Source organism: Pieris brassicae, chromosome 8, assembly GCF_905147105.1.
Source record: "Pieris brassicae chromosome 8, ilPieBrab1.1, whole genome shotgun sequence".
NCBI lineage: Eukaryota > Metazoa > Arthropoda > Insecta > Lepidoptera > Pieridae > Pieris > Pieris brassicae.
The window spans coordinates 12,694,153-12,721,568 of NC_059672.1; the positions used below are offsets into that span (position 1 = coordinate 12,694,153).

General features: G+C 33.6%; 1 protein-coding gene across 2 annotated transcripts; it reads left to right on the forward strand.

The window, feature by feature from the left end:
- Positions 1–480: 480 nt before the first annotated feature.
- Positions 481–27,416, forward strand: LOC123712688 (protein strawberry notch). 2 transcript variants are annotated; one of them, XM_045665888.1, is made up of 28 exons: positions 481–653; positions 1,802–1,883; positions 2,199–2,291; positions 2,535–2,636; positions 3,042–3,095; positions 3,717–3,862; positions 4,104–4,185; positions 4,422–4,631; positions 4,894–5,069; positions 5,342–5,503; positions 5,852–6,093; positions 6,632–6,785; positions 7,250–7,384; positions 8,873–9,018; positions 15,166–15,332; positions 16,697–16,885; positions 18,100–18,288; positions 20,659–20,819; positions 21,040–21,230; positions 21,613–21,689; positions 21,914–22,102; positions 22,315–22,487; positions 22,806–22,917; positions 23,007–23,149; positions 23,415–23,590; positions 23,910–24,084; positions 24,174–24,321; positions 24,825–27,416. In XM_045665888.1, the coding sequence occupies exons 1-28, from the start codon at positions 651–653 to the stop codon at positions 24,926–24,928; spliced, it is 3,981 nt and encodes a 1,326-aa protein (XP_045521844.1). In that variant the 5' UTR covers positions 481–650; the 3' UTR covers positions 24,929–27,416. The 2 variants fall into 2 exon arrangements, with proteins under 2 accessions (XP_045521844.1, XP_045521845.1); XM_045665889.1 differs by lacking the exon at positions 3,042–3,095.

Consider the following 27,416-nt stretch of genomic DNA (forward strand, 5'->3'; position numbering starts at 1 on the left):
AAAGCTGATGATTTATAAGATTTTAAATTTATCAGAAAAATGAAATCTGCCACCCAATGGTAATTGTATACCGTAGGAGAACGATTTTAATGAAATTACTTTAAGAATCCCTATGTACACGTATACTGAAATTCTCCTGAAATTTTTTTAATTAAAATTATAAAAAGCAGACTAGGTTTCTTTTAGTACAGACTAGAATGTTGCTATCTTTGGTTGTTATCGATTATAAAATCGGATATCTTAGTAAAATTTAGAATAATTTAATATAATGATTTGAAAAGTAGAGAAACTAAGAATTTTATCGTGGATCAAGTAGTGCTTACTGATGGTTAATTTTTTTTATATCGTTTGTAATCTTAAAACTCTGTACATCGTAGTTCTTACCTTAAGATGCCGTACCACAATAAACTGAGATCATGGTGTATCCGATTGTCAAACTGAACGAAATTCTTTTATCTTTGACATTTTTTTTAATATGGCGGAAGCATTGACCGCCGTCGGGTCGTTTTATTTTTTAAAACGTGCGATTTAGTGGCTTTTCGTGTTTTATTTTGTGAAAGTGATTTATTTAATATTTACAATATTGTTAAAATCTCGAACGTTCAAAAAGGCAGCCTTGGGGGCTTACTCAAATTAATTGAAAAATAAAAATGGTAATGATAGTTTTTTGTTTTGATACATTTTTTACAAACTTTACTTTGTTCATGATATGGAATATAGTGATTTATTTTGTGATTATATACTGATTTCTATGTTATACGATTGCATTTTTAACGGGCTTCTTTTTATTTAAAATAAAAGTAGTGCCAACAAATATTTTTTTCTTGTTTTCGAGGTTTATAACCAAAAAAATGTGTCATGAGGTGATGGTGGTTTCACATGTGTTGAAAATCTTATAGTTTATTTGAGAATTAGACGATAGTCAGCATCTTCAACATTAATTATGCAATGAGGGTGTGGCTGTATTGATTTTCTTAGAAGGTTCTAGGTCTAGTGCTAGAATATATCCTAATAACTGCACTCAAGACTGAGTATGAATTACAATAGTGCAATGCGGTAAAGACGCATTATAGTAATGTTTTATTGATTCCTACTAATTGTTATTTAGATTTAATCGTTTAAGTATCAGTTTTTAAATGAAGAAATGTTAAAACAATACTAAATATTTAGTAATGTAGATATGTTCTTTGATGATTGTGCAGTAAGGTGCACTTTTCAAAGTAGTATATGAAACATAAAATTTTCGATAAGTTTGAAATGGTAGTAAAATTGAGAAATAAACCATGTTATCAGTTATGTAACTACATATGAGTATTGCTGATGACTAAAGTTAAGAAGTACTAAAGTATTTGTATGCTAAATACTGAGTTTTTTATTTAGTATTAATATTAACTAAGGCACATAATTGTTTTAAATATATATTGATTACTTTTTTAATATGGTTTCCTTTTCTGGTAAAAGTTAATAAAATTGTCCTGAATTATATTTTTTTTATTATATCAAAATATAATAATCAAACAATATAAAATTAACATACTTGAATTACACAGATAGGATGTTTCACTGATTTAACATGACCATTCATTTTTTTTTAATACAATGCCTCACAGCCTGCCACTTTTTTTTTTGGAAGAGGCTTAATAATGTTGTTTGAGTAATGTAACTGTTATGATATTGGTTTAAAAAAACTATAAAAACAAAACAATAGTAATATTTATATCTCTAAACTGCATTAGATAAACATATGAAATCCAACAGGTTATTAGATTTATACTGTGTAAATGTTATCTATAATTTCCAGTCAAAACGAGCATTTGATAACCCACCATCAGATGACTCTGACTTTGATGATGATGAGGATCCCGACAACTTGGAAGTACCAGGTAAATTAAAGTTCTTTTAAAGCCAAAACCCCTTCTACAGCAATTGGTTAGTTTGTCCATTGGCAGTACTGTATTATGTTATATATATACTTTAAATTATAAAAAAGCTTAGTAACTATAATAATTAATGTTTAATAATCTGATATAGCTAGGAAAAAGATATTAAAACTGTGATATTTTCTCAGTCATGAAATAAATACTATGCCTCCAATATGTGTAATGTAAGTATGTCATTTTGTGCAATTCTTTGAATATTAAAGTGAAGTAAGAAATTCAAAGGCTGTAACTACATAAGTAATGGAATGTGTGTTTCAGGAGGTGGAAAAACATTGGCTGCCGCAGCACGCTTTGGAGACAAAAAGCCCACGCCACCAGTCATCATCAGACCTACCACTAATCCTCTTGCTGGTAAATTTTAGTTATTAAAGAGTAACATTATTATATGTGGAACTTAAATTAAATGTTTTAAACCATAAACAACAAAAAAATAGTACCTGATATATACTTCTATAAGTGTAATTTGGCACTCAAAAATATACCATGTACATATATATAATACTTTCTTCTAAAATTTCTCATCCTACTAAAAAAAATATTCTTTAGTTAGTTATTGTTTTAATTGTTATATTAAGTTTGTGTATATCATTTCAGCACCATCTGGATTGGCTTTTGGCCAGGCATCAAATGTGAAACCAATAAGGATACCTGCTAACTCTCTCACTAAACCCATAAGTCTGGGACTTGGAAGAGGAGGTAAGAATAGTGGACTGTTTTATCATTATGGGTTCTAAAAATATTACACATGTGTACAATACATGAGATAAATTGATAGCAACCAAATGTATATGTTGATCTAAATTATCTTAACATTTGGATGGCTTATGTTGTTTAAATAAAGTACAATAAAAACAAAACTCCTTTATGTATACAACAAAAAGATGAACACCCAAATATATACCTGCTAAGCTGCGGGCAAAAACATCTATAAATTACTATTTAATTAATATTAAAACTTACATTACACTCTCAAAACATCTCACTAATATTGGGAAAAAAATCTCATGAGCTGTAATTATATGTTTAAGAACATTTTAATTTATTTTGGCTTTCTTTCGGTCTTGGTAAAATATCCTTGGTAATACAAATTAATGTTATTAGCTGCGGGAATGCCCGGTACGTCCACCTTCAATGCGGCCTCGTTGCTCGCACAGAGTGAGTAACTCTTATTGTAACAGTAGTTAGTATGGATGCCAAATAAAATAAACTTATTTAATCTATTTACCACCTACTTTTTTGTATTTTAATGTGTAGGGTAATAATGTATTGTTTCTTGTAATACAAAATAGCAGTATATATTTTACTATTCTTTTAAATAAGTATATATAGGTGTTAGGTTGACACCTATGCTGAAATTAAGCTAGTCATAGCTTCAACTAATTTCCTAATTGTTTAGGAGCATAACTTAAAGCATGTCTATCCTTTTGCTATCTGATTTAAATATACCAGTATTTTTATCCAATTCTTCTAATATATTTTCCAAACTGTTATATGATAAACAAATGTAAAATTTACATTCAAACAATGATAGCTTCATTTCTTGTGCAAGTTGTATTTAAAATATAAGCTGAATATTAAAAATAATCAAAATCACATAAAAACTCAGAAATCATGTGAAATGTAATTTACTTAAGACACTGTAATAATCTTTTAGTTTACACCTGAGAATTATTTCTACATGCCCAATATATAGAATATATTAAACTTCCTCAGATTAGCCGCTTCCCTTTTTTGACTATTTTGACTGTATTGTCTCATTATTTTTACCATCTACAGTGGAAATGGCGGGAATGCAAGGCATGAATGCTTATCTGCTACAAAACTTGAACCAGATATTAACTTCTGGAATGGGAGCTCCATTGGCAAATATGCTAGGACTGGGATCTCCTTGGTTAAATAAACCTGCGTGGCCAATGGATAAGGTAAAACAATTCATATGTCCATTTGCATAAAATAAATTTTAGAAACATTCCCAATATTAATAATTAAGTTTTTAATGATCCTAATAATAAAAGTAAGTGAACAAAAACAATTTCATTTGAAATAAATAGCTTTCTATATTGACCAAAATTTTAAAGAGATTTTTTTACATGTTTTTTACAAGTGTCCTTTAAGCTCAGAATCATCTACAGAATATTTAAATTATGTGTGAACTCTTTTTAGGGACCCGGAGGTGACGAAGAAGAAGTTGACGATGAAGAGATGGGCGTTGCAGAGACTTACGCCGACTATATGCCTACTAAATGTAAGTAATTTATCTATTTATATTATATCATGGTACCCTTAGTTCTTAAAAATTGTTTAATTTTAAACCAATAAACGAAAACGCCTTTAAAAACAGTCGCTTTTAAAATTATTTTATAGTATCTTTATTTCTTATGACAATTGCAGTTCAATACTTGTTTATGAGATATTATTTTTTATTTCTGTTGAATTATCCAGAATTGTACGTTATTATATCTAATTCCTTTTCATTTTTAGTGAAACTTGGCCGCAAGCATCCGGATCCAGTGGTCGAAACAGCGTCTCTATCATCCGTTGAGCCGGTAGACGTAACCTATAAGCCACAGCTTCCCGATGAGACGATTCGTGGCGGTCTGTTATCCGCTTTGCAACTTGAAGCGGTTGTGTATGCCTCACAAGCACAGGAGCATATGCTCCCAGATGGCACGCGTGCTGGGTTTCTTATTGGTTAGTCTTCTACTAAAAAAGTTATTATTTTTATGCTCTTTATTAAATTATATATCATTCATGGCTATCATTGAATGGCGTTTGATATTCAATGCAAAGAGAATCGTGAAATTCATAAACAATGAGCAACAGCACTGTTTTTTGCACTTTTACATTTATTAAAATTTAGTTACAGTTTAAAGTTACATGTCTTGAGTTTTATTACAGATATTTTTACAAGGTCCTTCGAGCCGGATACCTTTAAATATATTTAACTTTTCAGGTGATGGTGCTGGTGTTGGAAAGGGTCGTACAATAGCAGGAATCATATTTGAAAATTTCCTTCGTGGACGGAAACGAGCCATTTGGGTATCTGTATCTAACGACCTCAAGTACGATGCAGAAAGGGACCTTAGAGATATTGGAGCTTCCTACATTGAAGTGCACTCACTTAGTAAGGTAATGTACATGCTTTTATTTACGTAACTCTTGTATATTGCAGTCGAAAATACTATAAAAAAAGAATAATGTTTTCTACTACAATATCTTACCTAGTACATGTTTCCTAATTGAGGCAAGAGTTCTGTGCCTCTGTTTCACTACAGTGGTTTCTAATTTTGTGCATGTATTAATCGGGCGTATAGTTAACAAAGCCTCGGTAATGAGTGTCGCACCTGACCTATTTATGTTTAGAGCAAAGCCAATGTAAACAATAAATCATAAAATTTCAGTTCAAATACGCTAAAATATCGTCCGGCATAAACGGCAACGTGAAAAAGGGCGTGGTATTTTGTACGTACTCGGCGCTTATTGGAGAGACGCACGCGAACACCAAATACCGCACTAGGCTAAAGCAGCTGTTGCAGTGGTGTGGGGAAGATTTTGACGGACTTGTATCCTTTTTAAGATTTTGATAAAAATATATTATTTGTAGAAGCATCACGATCAACATGTCTAACAGTGTTGGCTGTAGTGCGATACACAAATGGCAAAGAATAAATAATGGAAATCATTATTTCGCGTGAACTGTTTTGTTCTAATCACACTCGTATGGGACGCAAACCACAGCACTCAGTTGTATGTTTTAATAAATTATTGTATTCTTAAGAGAGATCAGTTAAAATAATGTTATAAGACTGATTTAATTTGTATAAATTCTGGTTCAACTCAGCAATAACAGCATTTTTTTCGTATTCCTTTTTCCAATTTCATATCCCTCTAAATCATAACTCAACAATTAGATTGTATTCGACGAATGTCACAAGGCAAAGAATCTCTGTCCCGTCGGGTCTGGTAAAGCGACCAAGACAGGATTAACAGCGCTAGAGCTCCAGAATAAATTGCCCAAAGCCCGGGTGGTTTATGCTTCAGCTACTGGTGCCTCAGAGCCGAGGAACATGGCATATATGGTCCGACTTGGCATTTGGGGGGAGGGGACTCCATTCCCTACCTTTATGGACTTTATCAATGCTGTTGAGAAACGGTAAGTGAGAGATAGTGTCTTGATTGTGAATTTTATGGCGTTATAGAAGTTGTCGTTATATGGAGAGAAGAAAAACGTGTAGATAATCCATGACTCCTACTTATTAGTCATGGACAACAAGAGTCTACACGTGCAAACAATCCCAATTTGTAAACAAAAGTACGAATTTCTTAGAAAGTTCGTATGCATGATGCTGACAGTGGAGTATATTGATGTTAATTTTAGCAAGTACAAAAGTACGTTATTACTCAATTGTTGTTTTTATCGATAATTGAGTGGGTGTAATGCTATGTACAGTGTATAATTGCATGGAAGACCCGCCAAAACAAAGCTAATTGATTTCGTCGTTAAATCGAGGGACGTTACATGGAGTTTACATTGTATTTTTCTAATTCTAATCTTAACTCTCCAAAAATTTATCTATAACCTGATTGTATTTAATATTTACATTAAAATAGACCTTGGTAAAGGTTTACTTTAGTCACTTCAGTGTTTAATTAAATTTATATTGTTCAAGTATGCATCGATAACTTTCCAGCGGGGTGGGAGCTATGGAGATAGTGGCTATGGACATGAAAATGAGGGGAATGTATATCGCAAGACAGCTGTCTTTTCACGGGGTGTCGTTCAAGATTGAGGAGGTACCGCTTTGCGAGTCTTTCAAGGAGACATATGATAAGGCTGTGGCGTTGGTGAGTTATTAATATAGAAATGTTAATACCTATTTTACAAACTTATCTAAGATAGGAAGGACCTTTGTGATGGAATTTAGGACTTAACGTAAATACAATTCATACAATTGCAATTTCATACTTATGTGTGCGTATGAGTCATTCGTACGCAGTTTGCGTGCTTGCAATACGGAGATGCTAATTTGTTCGTTTCCGTTTTGTTAGTCTGGCCATATATAAACTTATTACGTACACTTTCACAAATTAAATTATGCGCTCATTAGTCATGCGGGAAAATATGAATGGAAGGATTACTTTACGTTTACTATTCCACTTGTATAGATTTTTTTATATAAGATAGATTTTGCGATACGGTTGATATTTTGTAAAACTTTTATGATAATTCAAAATCTATTTTTCTAAATGTTTTACGATATGTTTTATTTAACTTTTGATATAATTTTAATAACATAATACGGTGGCAGTGGGTGGAGGCAATGCAACGTTTTACGGAGGCAGCAGAGCTGATAGACGCTGAAGCCCGAATGAAGAAAACCATGTGGGGACAATTCTGGTCGGCGCACCAGAGGTTCTTCAAGTACCTGTGCATTGCTTCTAAGGTATGGCATGTGTAAATTTAACACATACAACTGTGTTGTACAAAATTGTATTGTATCTGTCCCAACCTTAAAATATTTATAATTTGGACGAAATCGAACTCGGAATCTCTAGGCCAATTTTTTTTAAAATGTAATAGGAGGCAAACGGGCATGAGGCTCACCTGATGTTAAGTGATACCGCCGCCCATGGATACTCGCCAGCTCGCAAGTGCATTGCCGGCCTTTTAAGAATTTGTACACCCTTTTCTTGAAGGACCCTTAGTTGAAATTATTTGGAAATACTTCAGTGGACATCTAGTTCCACATAGTGGTGGTGCGCGGCAAAAACTACTTTAGAAACGCTCAGTTGTGGAACGATGGACGTCGAGGTCATACGGATGGTATTTTTTTTCTGCCTTGACGTCCGATGATGAAACTCAGCTGCAGATTTTAGTCCGAACAACTACTCTGAACACTCTTCATCAAAATGCCGAGAGACCGCGCACAGATGTTAAATTGATTCTAAATTTACATTTAATATAAGTTCGCAAGTCAGGGGCGTAAAACGGGCAAGAAGAACTGCCAAGACACTCTCCGCCACTCTTAATCGCCAAGTTTTGAGTCATACAAATTTTTTGTCGGTCTGTTTTGTCATTTCCGCTATGTGCCCGTCACATATATAGGAATGCGTAGAATCGCGGATGGTCATCACGCGCAGCCTTACAGTTGGATAGGTCCATTCCTTTAAGGGTCCCAAGGCGACGAGAGCAAATCAATGTTCTAATTTGTACCCCTGATAGGAGAGGTTGGTAGTGTCAGCCGGGGAGAATCTCTGTAAGAAAGATCAAGGCCGGCTTCGTAGTCTCTAAATGACGATGTTGAAGTTGAGCCCCCTAATATTTGTGAAGTTCCGGCGGGTGTGGAAGGCGGTTCCTTTGTTGGTTTGCTCCGTTTGCCCCAAGATCCATTAGTAATTGACTTATGTTGGTCGTATCGTCAACCCCTTCCAGAACACAGAAACTACCCCTGGGTTAGTTAGTTACTGTTTGTTCTACACCTTTATATTTCTTGGAGAGGGGGAAAGACTTTTGGAATCTCTCTCACCGCACGAAACGCGAGTACAATAAGGCGAACCTATTGCATCACATCACGCCGTGTTCTGCGAGACAGTGATACTGTCCCGGTCGTGCCTGCCCATTTGGCTCAAGCCCCAAGGCAACAGAACTCCTACTAGAAAAAGGAGGTTGTTAACAACATTCAATTTAATTAATACACACTGACATGTTAGAAACGTTAAAAGATGTTAACGTCATTTTCTATTCCTTTTTTTCTCCTTCCCTCATATTGTGAGATGTTATAAATATCCTGCGTTTTTGCGGATATCCGTTTTATTTTGATAATGTTAAGTGATATTGCTGCCCATGGACACGTGACAATTCTCTAAAGCTCACGAGTATATGGGCCTTGTTATTTAGCAACAATTGTGTAAACTTTTTCAATTTTTAAAAGGTGAACCACGCGGTGATAACAGCCCGAGAAGCGGTTAAATGTGGCAAATGTGTGGTAATCGGTCTTCAGTCAACTGGCGAAGCGCGAACACTGGAGCAACTCGAACGAGACGATGGCGAACTTAGCGATTTCGTGTCAACTGCCAAGTGAGTCATTTTTGACATGTATTATATTTGATATTGCCGTAGTTTTGATGATCCGATAGTGCTAATTTTTAATTGCATTCATTTGTAAATGAAAAGCTAATTAGAAGGCTGCTCGTGCATCTCCTCTGCACAAATATTATATTGTTCTGCGTATGTAATCCTGCTGGAATTAATATATTGTACTAAATTTTTCAAAGAGGTCTGACGGTCTAATTAATTAGTCTTTTACATTTGGGATTCATGTCCAAACTACCAGATGTAATTGCTACGTGTGGTAGATTTTGCATTAGTGCAATAAATGGGCAAGATTATCTGCTTTACAATTACGATATAATTCTTTTAAGAATTAATTTATGTATATATTATGCGTTGGTGATCTATTCGTCGTTCAAGTGATAATTAGTTACTTTAGTTTTCAGAATAACTTTGATAGTGATTGGAATGTTGCAATGCCTGCGTCTATAATTTAAATAAAACACTGGTTTTAAGAATTAAATTGACTAATTATTTACTCCTTACGTGGACAATAACGTAGGATAACATGCTCTAGTTAATTAAGTCATCACCTGACCAAAAGTAGAATAGGTAATTGCATAAACATGTATATGCTTGTATATACACTGCGGATATTGTCTTCAAAAAATCCGAAGGATCCCCTTCACTACCACCACCCCCCTATCACTTCGGCGTAATTTTTTAATTACAAAAAGTAAAAAATTAGGTTATGAAATCCTTTATTTATTTATTATCAAATGTGAAATTTCCTTTAGATTTGTACAGGGGCTTTGTTGCATAGGTATGCGCATAGAATATTGCATTGCCCGAGCTAATCTCAGTTATGAGATAATTAATTTTAAAAGCTGTGCGCATATTTTGAATGCAAAACCATGTCGGTTTAGGATTTATACAGGCGTTGCAATGGCATAAGGATAAATTAAAATGAAATCTCTTGCGACTATATATTTTAATTTCATCGTGTTTAAAAGCACCCAGCTTTCATGCGATTGTAAAGTATATTTATTGTAGCCCCATCTATTGGCCGACCGATTATTTATAAATGGAACGGAACGCCATCTCTGACGTAGATGTTACATTTTAATATAATAATATTTTAACGAGTTTTCAAATTTATATAGTCTGTGTTGTAAATAGCGTTATGATTTGTTTAAATCCGATAAAAAAGTGTGACGTTTCTTAATTAAATTTGATTCGCTACGTTATCAAATTTAGATTCAAAACTAAATACCTATATGAATTGAAAAAGAAAAAAGTATGTAGAAAAAAAATTCAATAAATACTAAAAATCTCTCAGGGATTTTAATTAATCTTACCATTATTCGGATTACAGCTATGATCATTAAATATGATCATTAAATTTTAATGAGAGATATAAAAGACTCCAGATAATTAAAGATGTATTTGTTCATACATTTATTTTCACCAAAAATAACATCATCAAATAACAACAGACAGATTGAAATTATTCTTAGGACGGTTTAAAACATTAAAAATATTTCCACATATATTCCTTATTTATACGTCACTACTAATACAATGTGACATTTGAGCTTATCTAATCACATGTTTAAATAATTCAATATAAAACAGTAAGATTAAAATAATTTGTTTCTCAGTAAAATACTATGTTACAGTAAAAAAATACATTTAGAAAAGAGACAGCTCAGAGATTTAGTTTAGACACCAATATTTGTAATAATTCTTATCTTAAAATATAACAATTTAATCGTTGGGCTTCTTTTTCTTGTATTTCATAACATGTGAAGTGATGTTCTCCACGTTAATCTGCGGTTTTACTTTGGCCAACTCCTGCGATACGCGTTCAATGGCTGCTATGGTTGCTGCATTCGGATTGTTTTGTAAATAATTCATCAATGTTAAAAACTGTTCATTTAAGTTGTTGAGAGATTTCATGTATAATTCGATTGGGCTGAGCTTGCGTTTGATGACGGTAGGTTTATAAATTAAATTGTTATTGTTTAATTTGTCGGCTGCTATCAGTTCAACTATGTCTGGAGCTCTCCTTATAGGTCTGATGTTATTGTTTTTAAATTTCTTGAACACATATATTTGTGGTTTCTTTGTGTCATCATACTCAGATTGATCCACCGTTGTGTCTTCTTCACGTTCGACAACGCAATCCCTCTGGTACTTGTTCAGGTACACTTTCTCTAAGTCTGCAGCACTTTCTAAAGCCTCTGTGTATTCTTCGTCTTCCATAATTTCACATTTTATATTATTGTCATTATTTAAGCCGACAAATCTCATCAATAAGTCTACTTCAATGTTTGTCAATAGGGGAATCTTAAGCATTCTGATTAAACCCTTGTTAAATATGATGCCTAGATGGTCACACAGTCGTCCTTGCTTTCCGATAGGGCAGTCACAACAAATCGTGTCCGTTTTCACATGATAGTACAAGTTAGGCGACGATTGGTACTGGACCAGATACTCGTTTAAACGGATCTGCACAAATTCCACATTTGAACAAACCGTGTAAGATCGGTGAAAGAATTTCGTGTAATGTAATATTTTCGGCATCCCATCAATGATGTATGTGTTGATCACTGTTTTCATGTGATTTTCCAAAAGCTTAGACACTACGTCGATCATCATAATTATATTAAAAAATCGACATTTTCGCAACAAAAATTCCTTTATAAGCCGAATTGATATCTCAATCAAAAGGTTAACTTGATAGTCATCTTTAATAATCCATTCGTTTGATCGTCCCCAAAGGTAGTCAATATATTCACGCAATCTGATCTTGGAATCAAAGTAGTCACTGACCAATAATTTGGTGTAATGTGCGTGAGCATTATCAGGGCTAGCATAAATTAAAGATTTAAAGAGGAACATAAGTGAGTGTCTCCTACGGTGGTCGATTTTGAGATCGTCGCTACAGAGCCACTTCCAAATCTCGCTACAAATTGACCAACGAGATGCAATGAGCTTCGAGTCTGGGAAAAATGTGGATAATGCAATCTTCTGTTCCAACAAATCATTGACGATAAATATTTTAGGGTTAAAGGTGTTGTAAACAAGTGTGTTTATGGTCAATTTTAACATTTTAAAAGCGTCATTGAAGTTGGATTCAGTCGCTGTTGTGTGTAGAACGCATGCGATAGGTAAAGCTCCAATTTTGTTAGAAATATATAACATTGTCACAACTAATCCAATTTTGACAAGACTGCTGTCTACCAACACGCAATCCAAATTATTATTCATCATTATTCTTTTCATCAGTGGCGTTATTATGACGACAATTTCAGGTTTTTCAGTGTACATTAGTGTGCCGCCGGAATCGTTGATGTAAGCCTTTTTAGCCTCAAGTATATCACTGAAACTGCGCTTTATCTCCTTGCTTTGCATCTTGTCAATCAAAAATTTAATATGATCAATGCTTGGATTTATATCTTCGTCTGCAAGGTATTGAGATGATCTTGTACCATATTTTTCTATCAGAGATAATTCGTGGTAAGTTTTCGATGTAGTACCGTTGAAGCCGTTATCAAAATATTCAAAAAAAAGCTTGTCAGTATCGGACATTGCCTCGACAAAGCACGTGGCTGGTGAAATATAAACGTTGTGAGAGTGGTCGAAAACTATCGTGATAAATAAATTCAAATCAGTGTTCCCATTTATAAATTTTACCTTAAATTCGATTTCTGCCTTACACTTGGTTTTCGCTTCGGTCTCCTTGCTTTTAGTATAGTCGATGGGTTGACAAACAAAATTCTTCTGAAATGATAGTGTTTTCATCTTATTGTACGAATTTCCAGGCGTCCACATAGTGGCAGTAAACTTAGAAAATCCCTTTATCCACTTGTCTATGTAACTGTTGTAAAGCTCAATCGGTTTATTTTTGTCTATGTCGCATTTAAGTTGAATTATGAACTTCTCGGCACTTGAAAATTCAAATCTTATAAATTCCCGATTAGGCGAGATGTTTTCGAGGTATGTTTTAAGTTGTTCTTCGGTAAACATTTTGAAAGTTTAAACGTCACGTTGACGGTTTGGTGGCCGCTCGGGTGTTGTGAGCGCCTCGCGTCGCGTCAGAAGGCAAAATGCAGTTACATCTGTGCAAACGAAGTGCAATCGATGATACAGTGCGAGCATCGCGCATGCTTGTCTAGACGCCCGGCCGCGGGGAGTGGGTGTTACATAAGCCTCTCACATCTCCCGTGGCAACAAGGGTATGTTTAGGTGCACATATTTATGAAGTATTTATAATTGTAGTATGACATGCAGATGTATCGATCAGAATATCTTGAATTCACCTTGCTTGACGCACCTTTGTTAATTATGAAGGTTGTTATGCACGTTACTTTCAAATTTATGAAACTTGCATAAATAACTATTATAAAAATATTTCTCTTCTCAACTCTTATACGTTTAATTCGAAATAAATTTCAACTATCTAGATCTGTCGTTTATATCGTGACGTAAATCAGGTATTCAAGGTTTCTTTATTCGCGCAGAATATTTAAGTATCTTTTATTAAATTTTATCGACATTTCGTAGTTACTGGAAATACCTAGTCCAGCTAAAAGTTCTGTTACAAATGAAAATGCATTTTTTTAAGTGAAGTAATGTCATATTATAAGGTTTTATACCTACATATTTATTGAAGTCTCAGCAAAAATTAAAAATAAATATTCCATTCGAAATGGTTACCTTTGGCTTTTATACAGGCCTTTAATCTGTGTGGATGGATTTACGCACTGTTTCCAAGGAAAATTTCGCCACTGCTTGCTCCAAAGGTTTTCAATTTTCGCCGTATCGTATAGAGCAGCTCATATCCTCTAAAGCTGACCATAATTTGAAGTCAAAAGGGTTGAGGTCTGGGCTAGATGAGGGCCAGTCTTCAGCTCTTATAAAGTCCGGAACCATGGTTTCAAGCCAAGATTGGTTAGTTCGTGCCTTGTTACCAGGTACACAATCTTGCTGGAAAGTCCACGGTATATTTTTAAAAAGTGTATTGCTATACCTACTGTATAAAAATAAAAAAAATAGTTTTGTTACTCCTTGATAAGATACGCCTCACCAAACTGTCACTGACGCAGGATAATGACCGCGTTGTACCTTTCCGACCACTTGAGCAGCTTTAGAACTGTGATGTACACTGTATCATTTTGCTTATTGTAGTCTTGTTCAATCTTGAAAAAAATTTCATCGGTAAAAATTTCTGTGCTTCTCACCTGCGTATCGCGACAGAAGGCGTTTTGATCAATCCACTCCCTTTAATTGTAAAGATTGATTTTGGGCATGTCCTCTTTATCGACGATAAGCACCAGGCTTCAGGTCTTGTTTAATAATACGCGACACAGTCCTAGCGCGAATATTCATTTCTCGGGATAAGATTTTTTTGATTCTTGATAGAGTTTCGACGAATTCAATTCTTTAACAGCATAACAGCTTTTGTAGCTCTAACAGCACGCGGCCATATTATTATTGTCTCCCATTACGGCCTAAGTGCGTCCCTTTTTGATGCTACGTGAAGTTTGCCACGATTCGTTCGAGTAGCTCTATGGTCGTTTGTGTTTGTTTTGTTTATTTTGGTTGTAAGTACATGTATGTAGACCGTGTAAGGACAAAATAATGAACCATATACTGATTCAAAAATATCGCCGAGATATACATTTTCAACCATGGCATTAAAGTGTTTTTTGTATTTACGGTATATAGTCGGCAATTATGTAGCCAACTTTTTTATTTAAAGTGTATCGCGTATAGAGGCCTCTTAACAGTATTTATGCCCTGACTAGTTTACTCTATTGTTATAATAGTATTAAAGAAATACTTAATTAGATACACTCCACATCCTTATTAAGTATAAGCTTCTCTTCAATATGAGTACCGATTTAAAAAATAAAGCATTAATGTATATCGAAGTTTGTTCGTAGGATGATGGATGGAGGGATGTAGAATATCAAATTGTTTTAAGTTTTGTCTTAATTAATTGAATTTCACGATTTATATAATGACAGTTGACAGATTATATTATTTTAAAATCTCCATTGCATTATAGTTACTGTCTTATAAATTTAGAGTGATGAAATTTCAATAATCGGATATTATAATATTGAAGCTCGTTTGACCGTAGCTTAAAGAACATTCGTTTTACAGAGGAGTGTTCCAAACATTGGTTGAGAAGCATTTCCCGGCGCCGGATCGTGAGCGAATCAACAGGTTGCTGGGATTGGAGCCAAAGAAAGCACCGCTTATCACACTACCAGCGGTCACCAATGGCAAGAATGGTGTCGATGATGATGCCAACACCTCTAAGAGAAAACGTAAGTAGTACAAAATTCGCATACACAAATATAACAGGAATGTTTCAAAAAAATTTCTAGAAAATATCATAACTGAATGATTTTTTAATGGAAAAAGGATTGATCACAATAGGCTTTCAAACTTGATTAAATACACTCTATATTGTAATGGATTTGGTTTTATTGCACAATAGCATGAGGAAATTAATTATTTAGTGTATCGATATTGTATCGTTATAAGGAGGAGCTTTTTAAGCCTGTTGGTTGACGTCTAAGACGGTTCAATACGTACTGTAGTAAAAGTTTTCATTAAAAGGCACAGAATCCTCATCATTAATTCAACTACAAAAATTATCAATGAAAAAGTATATACCGTACTCACTACAAAGATTTAATATTAATAGTGTGTATTTATATAGTGGTGTATACATTTTTTCTTAATAATTGCCGGAATATGGTATTCTCTATAAAAGGACGATCACGACAAATTATCTGTATTAAATACCTATGAGTACGATGGTTATTATCAATTATTTTCGAAACTAGAAATGTATACAGATACAATAAGAAATGTTTTGTACCTGCGCGATGCCGGTTCTGATATCGACATTTTTCATCAAAACGAAAAAGCAACAATATATCGTTTGCAAACTTTCACTCGATTATGCGCGCTAGTTTATTGTAGAGGATATCAAATTTTCTCTAGAACATACTAGAAAACTTCAGGGACGAAATAAGAACTGCGTAATATTAAACGTTGACGTGTTTAGAAATTGTGAAAGCTTGTCATGTCACCCTCCAACCATACATTGTTCTTTGTCCTAACTTACCATTACATTTTTTCACTTTACTATTTTGTTGTCTTGGTTTGTTCTCTAAACCATATTCTATTTAAATTATTAACTTAAATCTGTTAATTATCACTGTTCATGAGACTGAGATCAGAATAAAATTGTGAGCAGTGTTACCTTAGGGATTTGAACGCGCGACTTTTGACACTAAGATTGGGTATTCAAATCCCGGCAATAGAGTTTTTAAGTGCGCAGTTAATACTAAATCATACGGTGATTGGTATGTTTAACACCCAAAAATCGACATGGCTCAGGCACAGAAGGTTTACTTCCCGTACTAAGAAAATCACCTGCATCATAAGCACATCCCACATATACACCCTCACGTACATACTCTCGATTTCACACCATCACACAGAACAGCCGAATTATGTATTACTAGTTAATAATTTTTATTGTATATAATTTATGTTGGCTGTAAGAATACGAAATAAATAAATAAAATAGTTAATAAATAACACAAGTGCAGTGTAAATTTATAATTGGTTTGCAAAGGCATAGCAATTACAAAGTTACATTTCGAATAATAAACAGTGACGTCACGGCAACAAGCTAACATGGCGGCCAAGCGTGCTCGTGGCGGCTCATCCAGCGATGAATTTTTCCGTGGGTCCGAAGACGAACTGGAGCTGGAACCAGATTCGGATGAAGAGAGACGCGTATCAGACTCTGATTTGAGTGACTCCAACCCTTTCCAGTTTAGTGGTAGCGACATTGACGATGGTGAGTGATATTTGTTATGTCCGTTTAACGCAACTCTATTTTAAAGAAATCATACATTAAAACGTGGACATAAAAAGCAATATTGTGATAATTAAGCTTTATTTATTATTGGTTTTATCTGGAAAAGTCTATTTTCCGTAGTTTTTTCAATTTATAATATGTACTATTCAATGCTCGCTGTTCACGGTTTGTATTACGAATAATCACGACATGTGTATACTTTTTTACATTCATAGTTTACTCAATTTTACATGGTATGGTGACAGTGCTGTATGAACACGCTCTCGTTATGGTTTTTCAATAAATTATATATTTGGTACCATATTGATTTACTGGTGAATTTATGTATTATTCAGTTAATTATGTATTATTAATAAGTTGATCTCCTGTAAATTACAAACTAAATGTCACTCAATTTTATCGTTTTCTTACCCTATTTAATGATATTACAAAATAATTTATACTTGTAGATATAGTTGTTTATAAGGTGACTGAAATATTGGTGCGAGATATAGTTGCTTATAAGGTGACTGAAATATTGGTGCGTTTTGATTGGTACATTTATTGTAACATTAATAATCCTAGATAGTATTTAAGTTATAATAAAGTTCCTTTTATCAAAACTAAATACGAAGTACATGTTGAAAGCTCTGAACATCATACCTACTACACATAAGTTTATTTAAGTAACTACAACTTTAGAATATTGTCCGTCCAATTATGGAAGCTGTTTTCGCTTCCTAGAAATTAATTCCAAGCTTTCAAGATCAATACTGAAAGCGGATTCGCAGTAAACTAACCTCCCTGTTTGCGATGCGATTATTAGCTACAATCCTACAACGAATTAGCAGCGGGGCCTTCGCTATTTTTTTATTAAAATTAAATCTCAGTGAGCGTAACAGGTGCATGCTACGTTTCGTTTATTAACATTAATAGTAATTAAAGGTGGTTCGATATTATGCTGCGAGTATTTTTTATTTGTAGGTTTCTTTTTGTCTGCAAGGTAGTTTTTTCTATCTACGTTATAATTATATCAATATCTGGTTTTGTCATTCCACATTAACGACATAATCTTGATCCGTCTTTTTATTGATTGGCGTTAATTAGACTTCAAAAAATGCTCATAATATTCGAATGTAGTTACTTTAGCACGTACATGACGCTGGCGGGTATAAGATATGAACACAGATATTTAAACCCACTAACGTTGACAGAACCATGGGTAAATCGCAAAAAGAAACAAACGAAAAAGAAAAAAGTAGCAGCGAAGAAGAAAAACACGACACAAGACAAGATTGAAACGATGTTTGAGAAGAAAAACACAACGCCCACAGTCACAGTCAAAACTAACAGTGGGCAGAGTCTCACCGGCACACCCGTTGGCACCAACGGATTATATCTAGGTAATTATTTACTTTTATTTTATACTATTTTAGAGCTATGTTCTCTTTTTCGAACTGCGGCTGTGCAATGAATTAACTTTGTTTATTTCGCATTTAATTTGGTCGTACGGTAAAGAAAAACATATTAAGGAAATAAACAGTCGATAACGTGTGTCGAGCACAGCAGGATCACCTACTTGTTTATTAGAGAAAGCACGAAATAGATACAGAAACTTAAGGCCAGGTTAGGCAACATCAAAGGTTGTAGCGCCACTGCTTTTTTATTTTTAAAGTTCTATACCTAAATTTTTCAGGTGGGTCTGCTTTCCTATTTTGGTTTTTTAAAGCTACGTATGCCTAAATAGTACGTGTTTTATAATGAGTTTTGGATCACAATATAAGGCGTGAATTTTACCATTGTTATATATATAACATGATATTTAAATAAACAATCTAAACGAAATACTATTTTTATAACAATTCACTTGCCATTAGTGTATGTTAAAATCAATATAAATATTTAGTTTTGAATTAGTTAACCCACATTATATCTTAATTTTAAGGAAATTTGAATATTTATACATACATATATAAAGAAAAGGTCCTAGTAGTTTTATTAAATTTTCTTTCAACCAATTTGTACAAAAAATATTGATTTTTGCTGCCATCAAAAGTTGTATTGCTCAAAAGATATTTAAACCGCCCACGGGTTTTCTAAGCGGAATATTTTTAGATTACCTCTCCACAAAAATCTCTAAATGGCGCCATTTTTATCTCATCTGAAATCCTTTTGTGTAGGTTTTCAAAACCTTTAAAAACCTATTTTTCCGGCGTAGGTGTTTTTTTATATTAAATACAATAAGTGAATAAGTTTTTTATATATCATATTATGTTCATACTCGGTCATGTATTACATTCATTACCTATAATCAATACGTAAAGAATATTTTGTCTCTCAACATTATCTTAGTCGCTTCAGCTGTTGTGTACGTATAATAAGATCTTTGATCTCGCAGCTAATTAAACTCAGAGCTTTAACAAAGCTCATAATAATGTAAACTCGAGGTAACCTAGCAACAGGCTCCTCGTGTCTCAAAAATGTTGAAGCGGAAAATGTATTTTCTATCAATATCTTCCAAGAATTGACGTCGATAAGTTAAGGAGCTTTGTAACTAAGAGGTTTAATACCCTTGATTCTAACGAGCATCTCTTTGTGTATTTTTTACTAGTTTTGTTTGTGTCGGGGCTTGGGGCACATTTCTGCCCTATCTTCGTATTGTAATTACAATTGCACAGACGAACTATTATAGTATTTCTCTTTGATGTAGTATTGATATAATACATAAATGAGAAAGTTATTCGGTGAAGCAAATTGAATGAGACCGTCAAGTGCAGGTGTTAGGGATGGCAATTATACTTTTTTATTTTATAATATTTAAGCTTGCATTTAATAAATATGACTGGAAATATTGCTTTTCTTACTATTCAATGCATATGATGCTTTTATGTACGCTTAAATACCAAATACAGTACAATTCAAAGAAAACGGAACAAACATTACCTGCAATCGTGTGACATTATAGCTTATAACTCTAATAAGTGACTTAAGTAGTTTAAGTTAGTTGAAAAACCGTCAAAATATGTTAGATGATAGGACTAACGACTTAAATACATATTATAAAGAAAACGGTAAATCCGTCATCCGTCGTCATTGAAATAAATGAGTTTAAAAATATTTTTGGCAACCCTATCCCGGGCTGCAGGTCGGCTGCATCGATCGCTCCCGGTTCTACGAATGTCCCAACACCCACCACCACGCCTACACCTGTACACATACATCTCTATTAATTTTGAAGGCCCTTTGTGCGCCTGCCTATTTAATAAACATCATTTATTGAACTGATGTTTGCTTGGATCCAATAACATTTAATTGCGTCCGATTATAATTAATAACAGCGTTTTTGTAGTAATGCTATTTTACATTTAATAAATTTGATACTTTTAGAATCATGTGGATGTGGATATAGAATTAAAACATGAATGTAGAAAAAAAAATTATTTTCTTGTGATCCTAATTGAAAAAGAGAAGCTCTTTCTAAGAGTTTCTTGAAGAACTTCCTCAGAATATGGCGCATACTTTGACTGCGAGGCTTAACAGAAACCCAAATATATTTGTAAAAAGAATGCATGTATATAACAGGACTTTTATGGGTTGTATAATATTTGTAATATTAATAAAATTTTAGTTAATCAATAGTATAGTTTTTTGGGGACTGGAATTTACGTGGACTTCAAGAACTAATATACCCAAACATACATACTAGAAGTTATATTGGATATATATTTTGTAGCTAACTTTTTTTTGTAAAGTCTAATTTCAATATTTTTTAGGTCCTTCACGCAAAGTGGCGCCGCCACGTTCAGCAATAGAGCGCGCTTGCAGTATGAAAGAGGAATTATTAGCCAACATCGAAAGGCTTGGACGACGTCTACCTCCCAATACGCTCGATCAATTGGTTGACGAATTGGGCGGCACCGATAATGTTGCTGAGGTATTATTCTATTGTTTAATAATTAGACAAGAAAATTTGTCTTTACTGTTGCAAATGCGAGTGGCGTATGAGAAGAAGTCTGGCTCATTATTTAAATTTGTTTTAACGACAGAAAAACTATTTTAACGCAATAAGTGAACTATTATTTACTTCTTTCCAGTTGTGTTATATTACATATTTTCGCTTATATAATATAATGATTTGCTAATGTTTTGAATAGATGACGGGTCGGAAAGGTCGCGTGGTACAAACTGAGGATGGTCAAATAGTATACGAGAGTCGTGCGGAGGCTGACATACCCCTAGAAACTTTGAATCTTGCTGAAAAAAAACGGTTTATGGATGGAGAAAAGGATGTGGCCATCATTTCTGAAGCTGCTTCTAGTGGTATTTCGTTGCAGAGTGATAGAAGGTATGTAATTCTAGTCCGTCGGATTTGTGGGCATATTTTTGTTTTGTAATTGTCTTTGTTTTAGATACTAAGAAATTATCTTTTAAAGTTGTTGTAGCCTAATGGTAATGAACGTGCTGTATAATGTAAAGGTTCAGATTCTAATGTTGATGAAATAATAATTGTTTTAGAATGGTAACTGGAGGCGATAAGCAATAAAATACAATTTCCTTGCAATAAAATTTCGTTCCAGATATCAGTTCCATTTACTCTAATTCTCAAATTATCTGTAATTATCAACTTTTTATTTAAATCAATACAATTAACTAAACTAAAACTGTAAAGACTTGTGAAAATTTAATCAGACGTAAATTTTAAAGCGTTCCATAAAATATTCTTGCAGGGCGAGAAATCAAAGGAGAAGAGTGCATATAACGCTAGAATTACCATGGTCAGCGGACAGAGCGATACAACAGTTTGGTGAGTTATAGTCAAACAATTTTATTTTTAAATGTTTCCAGTAGGACTCCGCATACAACCGCGTACCTACTAGTCATATCTATGCACTAATTTTGATATTTATTTTTAAACTTATTACTCAAATTGAGTGCGCTTGTGATTTGAATGCGATCGTGTTTATATTTAAATTCCAGTCATAGAATGTAAAATTAAAAACACTTTACTTATTTTACTTCAAACGTTAGGTCGAACGCATAGATCGAACCAAGTGAATGCGCCAGAGTACATATTCCTGATATCCGACTTGGCGGGTGAACGTCGATTCGCATCAACCGTTGCTAAACGACTGGAGTCACTCGGTGCGCTGACGCATGGTGATCGACGTGCCACGGAAACAAGAGATCTGAGCCAATTTAACATTGACAATAAATATGGTAAGAAAATTTGTTTTTCATATTTTACAATAAAGTATATGAAATTATAATCTTTTTAGGGAAAATGGGGGCCAAATATTTGGGGAATAAGATAAAATTTTCAAACAGTTACTAGTAAAGTATACTATAATTATATAGATAAACTAATAAATGTCCTAAGTGATCCTTCTTTATTTTACTCCTATTAACAAAGCGTCTATTTTTATTTCAAGGTCGCACGGCCCTAGAAGCAGTGATGAAGGCCATAATGAAGTACGAAAGTCCATTGGTGGCGCCGCCTACTGACTACCGCGGGGACTTCTTTCAGGATCTCGCCTCAGCGCTCGTCGGAGTCGGCCTCATTGTTAATAGTGAACACCAGCCTGGAATGCTGGCCTTGGATAAGGTACGGAATTTATAATGGACAATTTTTATGTCTTCTTTCCACTAACTTCGTTTATTTGACGAATCGCAGACTGCAACGCTTTCAAAATTCAAATTTTTAGTATTCATACTTAGGTTGATATTGACGAAGCATTTATTTTAATAAAATGCTGTTGTGTACAGATTTACATAGTGTTATTGGACACTTTCTTATGTTAAATATCCTTTTTAGTAAATCAGGTTAGTTTTAAATTACTTATTAGCCTTAATTTTGGCTAGATCGACGTGTTAAATGAATTGTTTTTGTGCAATTTATAAATATAAAAAGTAAAAATTACAGGACTACAACAACATGTCGAAGTTCCTCAATAGGATACTGGGAATGCCGGTGGAATTGCAGAATCGACTATTCAAGTACTTTACGGACACACTCGCCGCTGTCATGGAGCAAGGTTAGTTAAAAGATAAAACTATGTACGCAAATAAATTAAACTGATAATTGTTTTAAGTGCTAAAATAAAATATTTTGTCTATTTTTCAGCAAAACGCAGCGGTCGTTTCGACATGGGTATATTGGATCTCGGAAGTGCGAGCGAGTGCGTACGTCGCGTACGTTGCGTTACGTTCCTTAGGAGACACGCGACCGGTACTGCGCCCGTTGAGCTACATACTGTTCTGTGCGAGGTAATTATTATTTAACGTACGTTTGTATATATATTTTTTCTGTTAATATCGGTCGGAAAAATCTTTGAATTAATTGACAAATATAGTAGCATCAAGCTGTACTTAATGAAATATTAATGGTATAACCAGTCATAAAAGATTTATCTTCATTATAATATTAGCTTGAATTCAGTTTTTTAACCTATTTATATATTTTCGATTACGTAAATTTATATTTAAAATGTTAATAAAAATTTGACTGAAACTTTCAATATGTGTATTCCAGCGTGGTATGGACTGGTTCGATGCGATGGAAAAGAACGAAGAATGTATGGGCGCAGAGGGATTCTATCTATCGCTACAGGCAAGAAATGGAAAATACACGGCTGTATTGTGCATTGCTGCTAACTCTAGCAGAGATAGAAACCTCCCAGAGAAAGACAAGACTTATCAGCTTTACAGGTATTTTATTTCTCATTGAAATATATGAAGTTTATTTTTAAGGTTCAGTGAGAGTTTACACTGTATCTTCACAAGTAACTGAACAGCTTTTATATATATATAAGTGGTGGGAAATGCATTTGCGCATCACCTACTCCCGAAAGTAGCAGAGGTATTGAGACTCGATCCACAGACAGGATGAGCTATATATATACCTTGTAACTACCCTATAGATAGTATTGTTCATAAAGTTGAGAGGCACCTAGGTAGCTTTCGCATTCTACCGGGACAAGTTACTATAACTATATAATATACTAAAATATTTATTTTTAAATTTTAGGCCAAACACAGGTCTACAAATTAGAGTGGAGACGTTAGGCGAAATTCAAAAGAAGTACAAAAAAGTGAGTTCTGAAGAAGCCGAAGCTGCATGGAAGGCACAACATAGTGCTTCACTAAGGGTTTGCTCACACGCTTATTGGAAGGCCGTCTGCAGAAACGCGGCTGACTGCGAGGTACGGCCCGTAGACCAAACATGCATTGACATTTAAAAAAAAATTATTGATAAATCTATAGATCTCTAAAATTTAAACAAATGTGATAGGTGGGTCTGCGCGTTCGCACATACCACGTACTAGCAGGATCGGTGCTGGCGGTGTGGGCAAGGGTCGAGGCAGCGCTGGCCGCACGCAGCCACCACCACAAGATGCAGGTCGTCAGGCTCAAGACTGACGACGGTCTCAAGATTGTTGGTGAGTATGATAATTTTAAATTAGATTTGAAAATCTTTTATCCCGGACTCGGATATAACTGTATTGCAAAAGTCTGTGACTTCCTAGATAAGATTTATGGATGTTTGTTTGTTTGCGAATTCTGTACACGCGTTAGAAGTTATACTTCTTTGCCGTAACAAGATAAAAATCTTTTTAAGTATTTTATCCTATGTTTTTAGAAAAAACGACACTTACTATTAATAATTGTGAAATAGGCGAATATGAATATTGTAATTGTCTGAATTATTTTAACAAGATTTAAGACAATAAGTTACCGGAACTATGCTGTTCCCGTCCGTTAATGGATTGTAGATGGTGTTTTCACTAGAATTCTGTTCTTCAAACGTATTAATTTAATAAAACTTCTTTAAATAAGTATTAATAAATACGATGAAGAGGTTTTTATCTGTTTTTATTTAAATTTGTAGAACTCGTGTAAACCTAAATTTTTCCCGTATAATATATTTTTATTTTATTTCCAGGTACATTAATCCCAAAGAACTGTGTCGAGCACTTGAAGGAGACACTCACTTCAGACGCGGTCTCTGTTAAAGAGCATAAGTTCGACACGGCTGATATGAAGTGAGCACACTTATAGGTAATATACCCATACAGTTCCTTTTCTACGGTTCGGGACCACGCGGTGTCTGCCACAGACTACAATATGTGTGTTGTCTGTGGTGATTGGTCAAGCGTAAGCTTCGTCTAATATTAGATGTAGATTATATGCTCGGCAATGAACTGATATACCTGTGGTAATTAATGGTGGAGCGTAGACTATCTGTGGTTTCAAATAGTATACAGTTTTACAAGGTTTTTTTGGCAATTGTATTCTAATAAGAGTAAAATGAATCTTATTTTTTTAATAACGTATAAACAAACAACCATAATTCAATGTCAAATACATGCCAAAAAACTAGTATGACTTTGCAATTAGATAGCTATGAATGTGTATGCATAGATAAACATCTATAAAATGATGAACTCACGCAAATGTGAAATTCTGCAATCGTCTATGGAGCTTGTAGAGAAATAAGTAGGCTGATTTATTATGTAGTTGTTTAGGTTTATTTTGTGTATTGGAACTTTAATGGACGCCTATGCTCGACCAAATACACTCATGAATTAAACAATATTAAGTTGGTATGAACATCTACATTACCCAGTAAGAAGGCTGAAACTGACTTTCAACGTCCTATTTAAAAAAAAATTATTTTTCACCTCAACTTTTGGTATATAGCATATGTACTACTACTCGTGTAATAAAACTTGACAACGTAATAGTGATATAACGTAATAGTAAATATATATGCGTAAAATTAATACAAAATTTTAATCTTATCGCATCTTATCTAAACAAACACATTATCTTAAGTACCTATATTTGTAATATGAAGCAAGCACATTTCTGCCTTTGATTTATTGATACCGTTTTTATGTACCGACTAGAAAAAAATTGTTTCCCCCAAGAATGACCAAATTTTAATATTTAATGACCAAATAATCCAGGACATCTCTTATAAACGTGCTAACTACAAAAAATTTAGATTTTGGTCATTGCGTAAGGAGAACGACTATTTCTTGCCTTGTACAACGTAACACCGTTAATTATATAACAAAAATGCGCACTCGCGTTTACGCTTCCACTTAGACATACTATTTTCCGGATATTATATTTATCACATTATGTTCTATAGTAATGTATACACACAGGCGACGTCCGCTATTGACTGATATCCAATATAGATTTTTTTATATGTATATCAATTTTTTTGTAAAGGGTTAAATAATATTATTTTTTCCATAACACATGACATTGTGATACAAACATATGAACGATATTTTTGTCGGATTAAAATTTGGTTGGCAATTAATAATTACTTAGCTAAACTAAAATCTGAAATTTAAACAGATAAAAAAACATTTTATTGAAATGATGCGAAACATTTTACTATATTTTAAGATTACATGATTTTAATGGATTTAAGAGTGTATCAAAGTATATGCAACTAATTTTTACCAACGATTTTCACGCAAAAAAACTTGCCATAATCGTGAGATATAAAAGAGTGATCTTTTGTTTATGGACTACAGTAGGTCAGATTGAGAATTAAAGTATTCTTCATTACTGCATATGTTAATTTCAGCTGATTTAAAGATGATGTAAGATATTATATCATATTTTTCCAAAATTAATTCTGACCATCTGGACCTATCTGTAGAATATAAATAGTACGAATTTACTATTGAAATAGAGAATTGCTGAGATACAAATATATGTAGTTTGTTTTTGTCTCAACGATCTAACTTTGAGAATTATCTCGAATATAAATTCATTACTTGATTTCATAATAATTATTTTTAATTATAAAACGTGCATTCAATTTCAAACCTGCACATATACCATGGCTATTGTTCAACACCATCAGTTAAATAATTTATGGTGATTAGATATTTTCTAGTTTATATTATTTAATTAGATACATCGGAAGTATATCGAGACAGTTCCTCCATGTGCATGACAGATTTGCTTATATAGATGTACCTACTGTAAAACCAACACCTAATACATATATACATCTGTATACATACAACCTAAAGAACTTGTAGGTTGCAACTCTGTAAACTAGACAGACATGTTCTTGTTCATATGCCTAAGATTGCAAACAGTTGATAAGATGTGATGTTAACTGTATGATGTGTTGATAACTACCTATTTATGTTCTGTAACTAAATCTAGGTACGTAGGCTTTATAGAGCTTTATTTGTACAAAGTTTGATTTATTTAAATAAAACAATAGATAATAGTTTAGGATATTAGTATTAACAATTCCTTTTTAATGATTTATATTAAGAACATGTATGTGCAATTGTTATGTTTATTGCTGTGTCCAAATATGGATAGAAAAGTAAGCAAAAAGACCGTTACAATATTGTATTCACTAAACATTAAATATAAAGTGATCTCTGGTTTTATTGTAAAGCACTCACTTTGAAATATGTGTCAGTAACTTTCACAACTATCTCGTGTTTGTCTACATGTTGATAAAGACAAATAAATGTATATAATTATA

What these genes read in the sequence shown, in the direction of transcription:
- LOC123712688 (XM_045665888.1), top strand. An exon ending in TCGTTGCAGAGTGATAGAAG is followed by an intron (nt 21,231 to 21,612) that starts GTATGTAATTCT and finishes ATATTCTTGCAG; the next exon opens with GGCGAGAAATCAAAGGAGAA. An exon ending in TAACATTGACAATAAATATG is followed by an intron (nt 22,103 to 22,314) that starts GTAAGAAAATTT and finishes TTTTATTTCAAG; the next exon opens with GTCGCACGGCCCTAGAAGCA.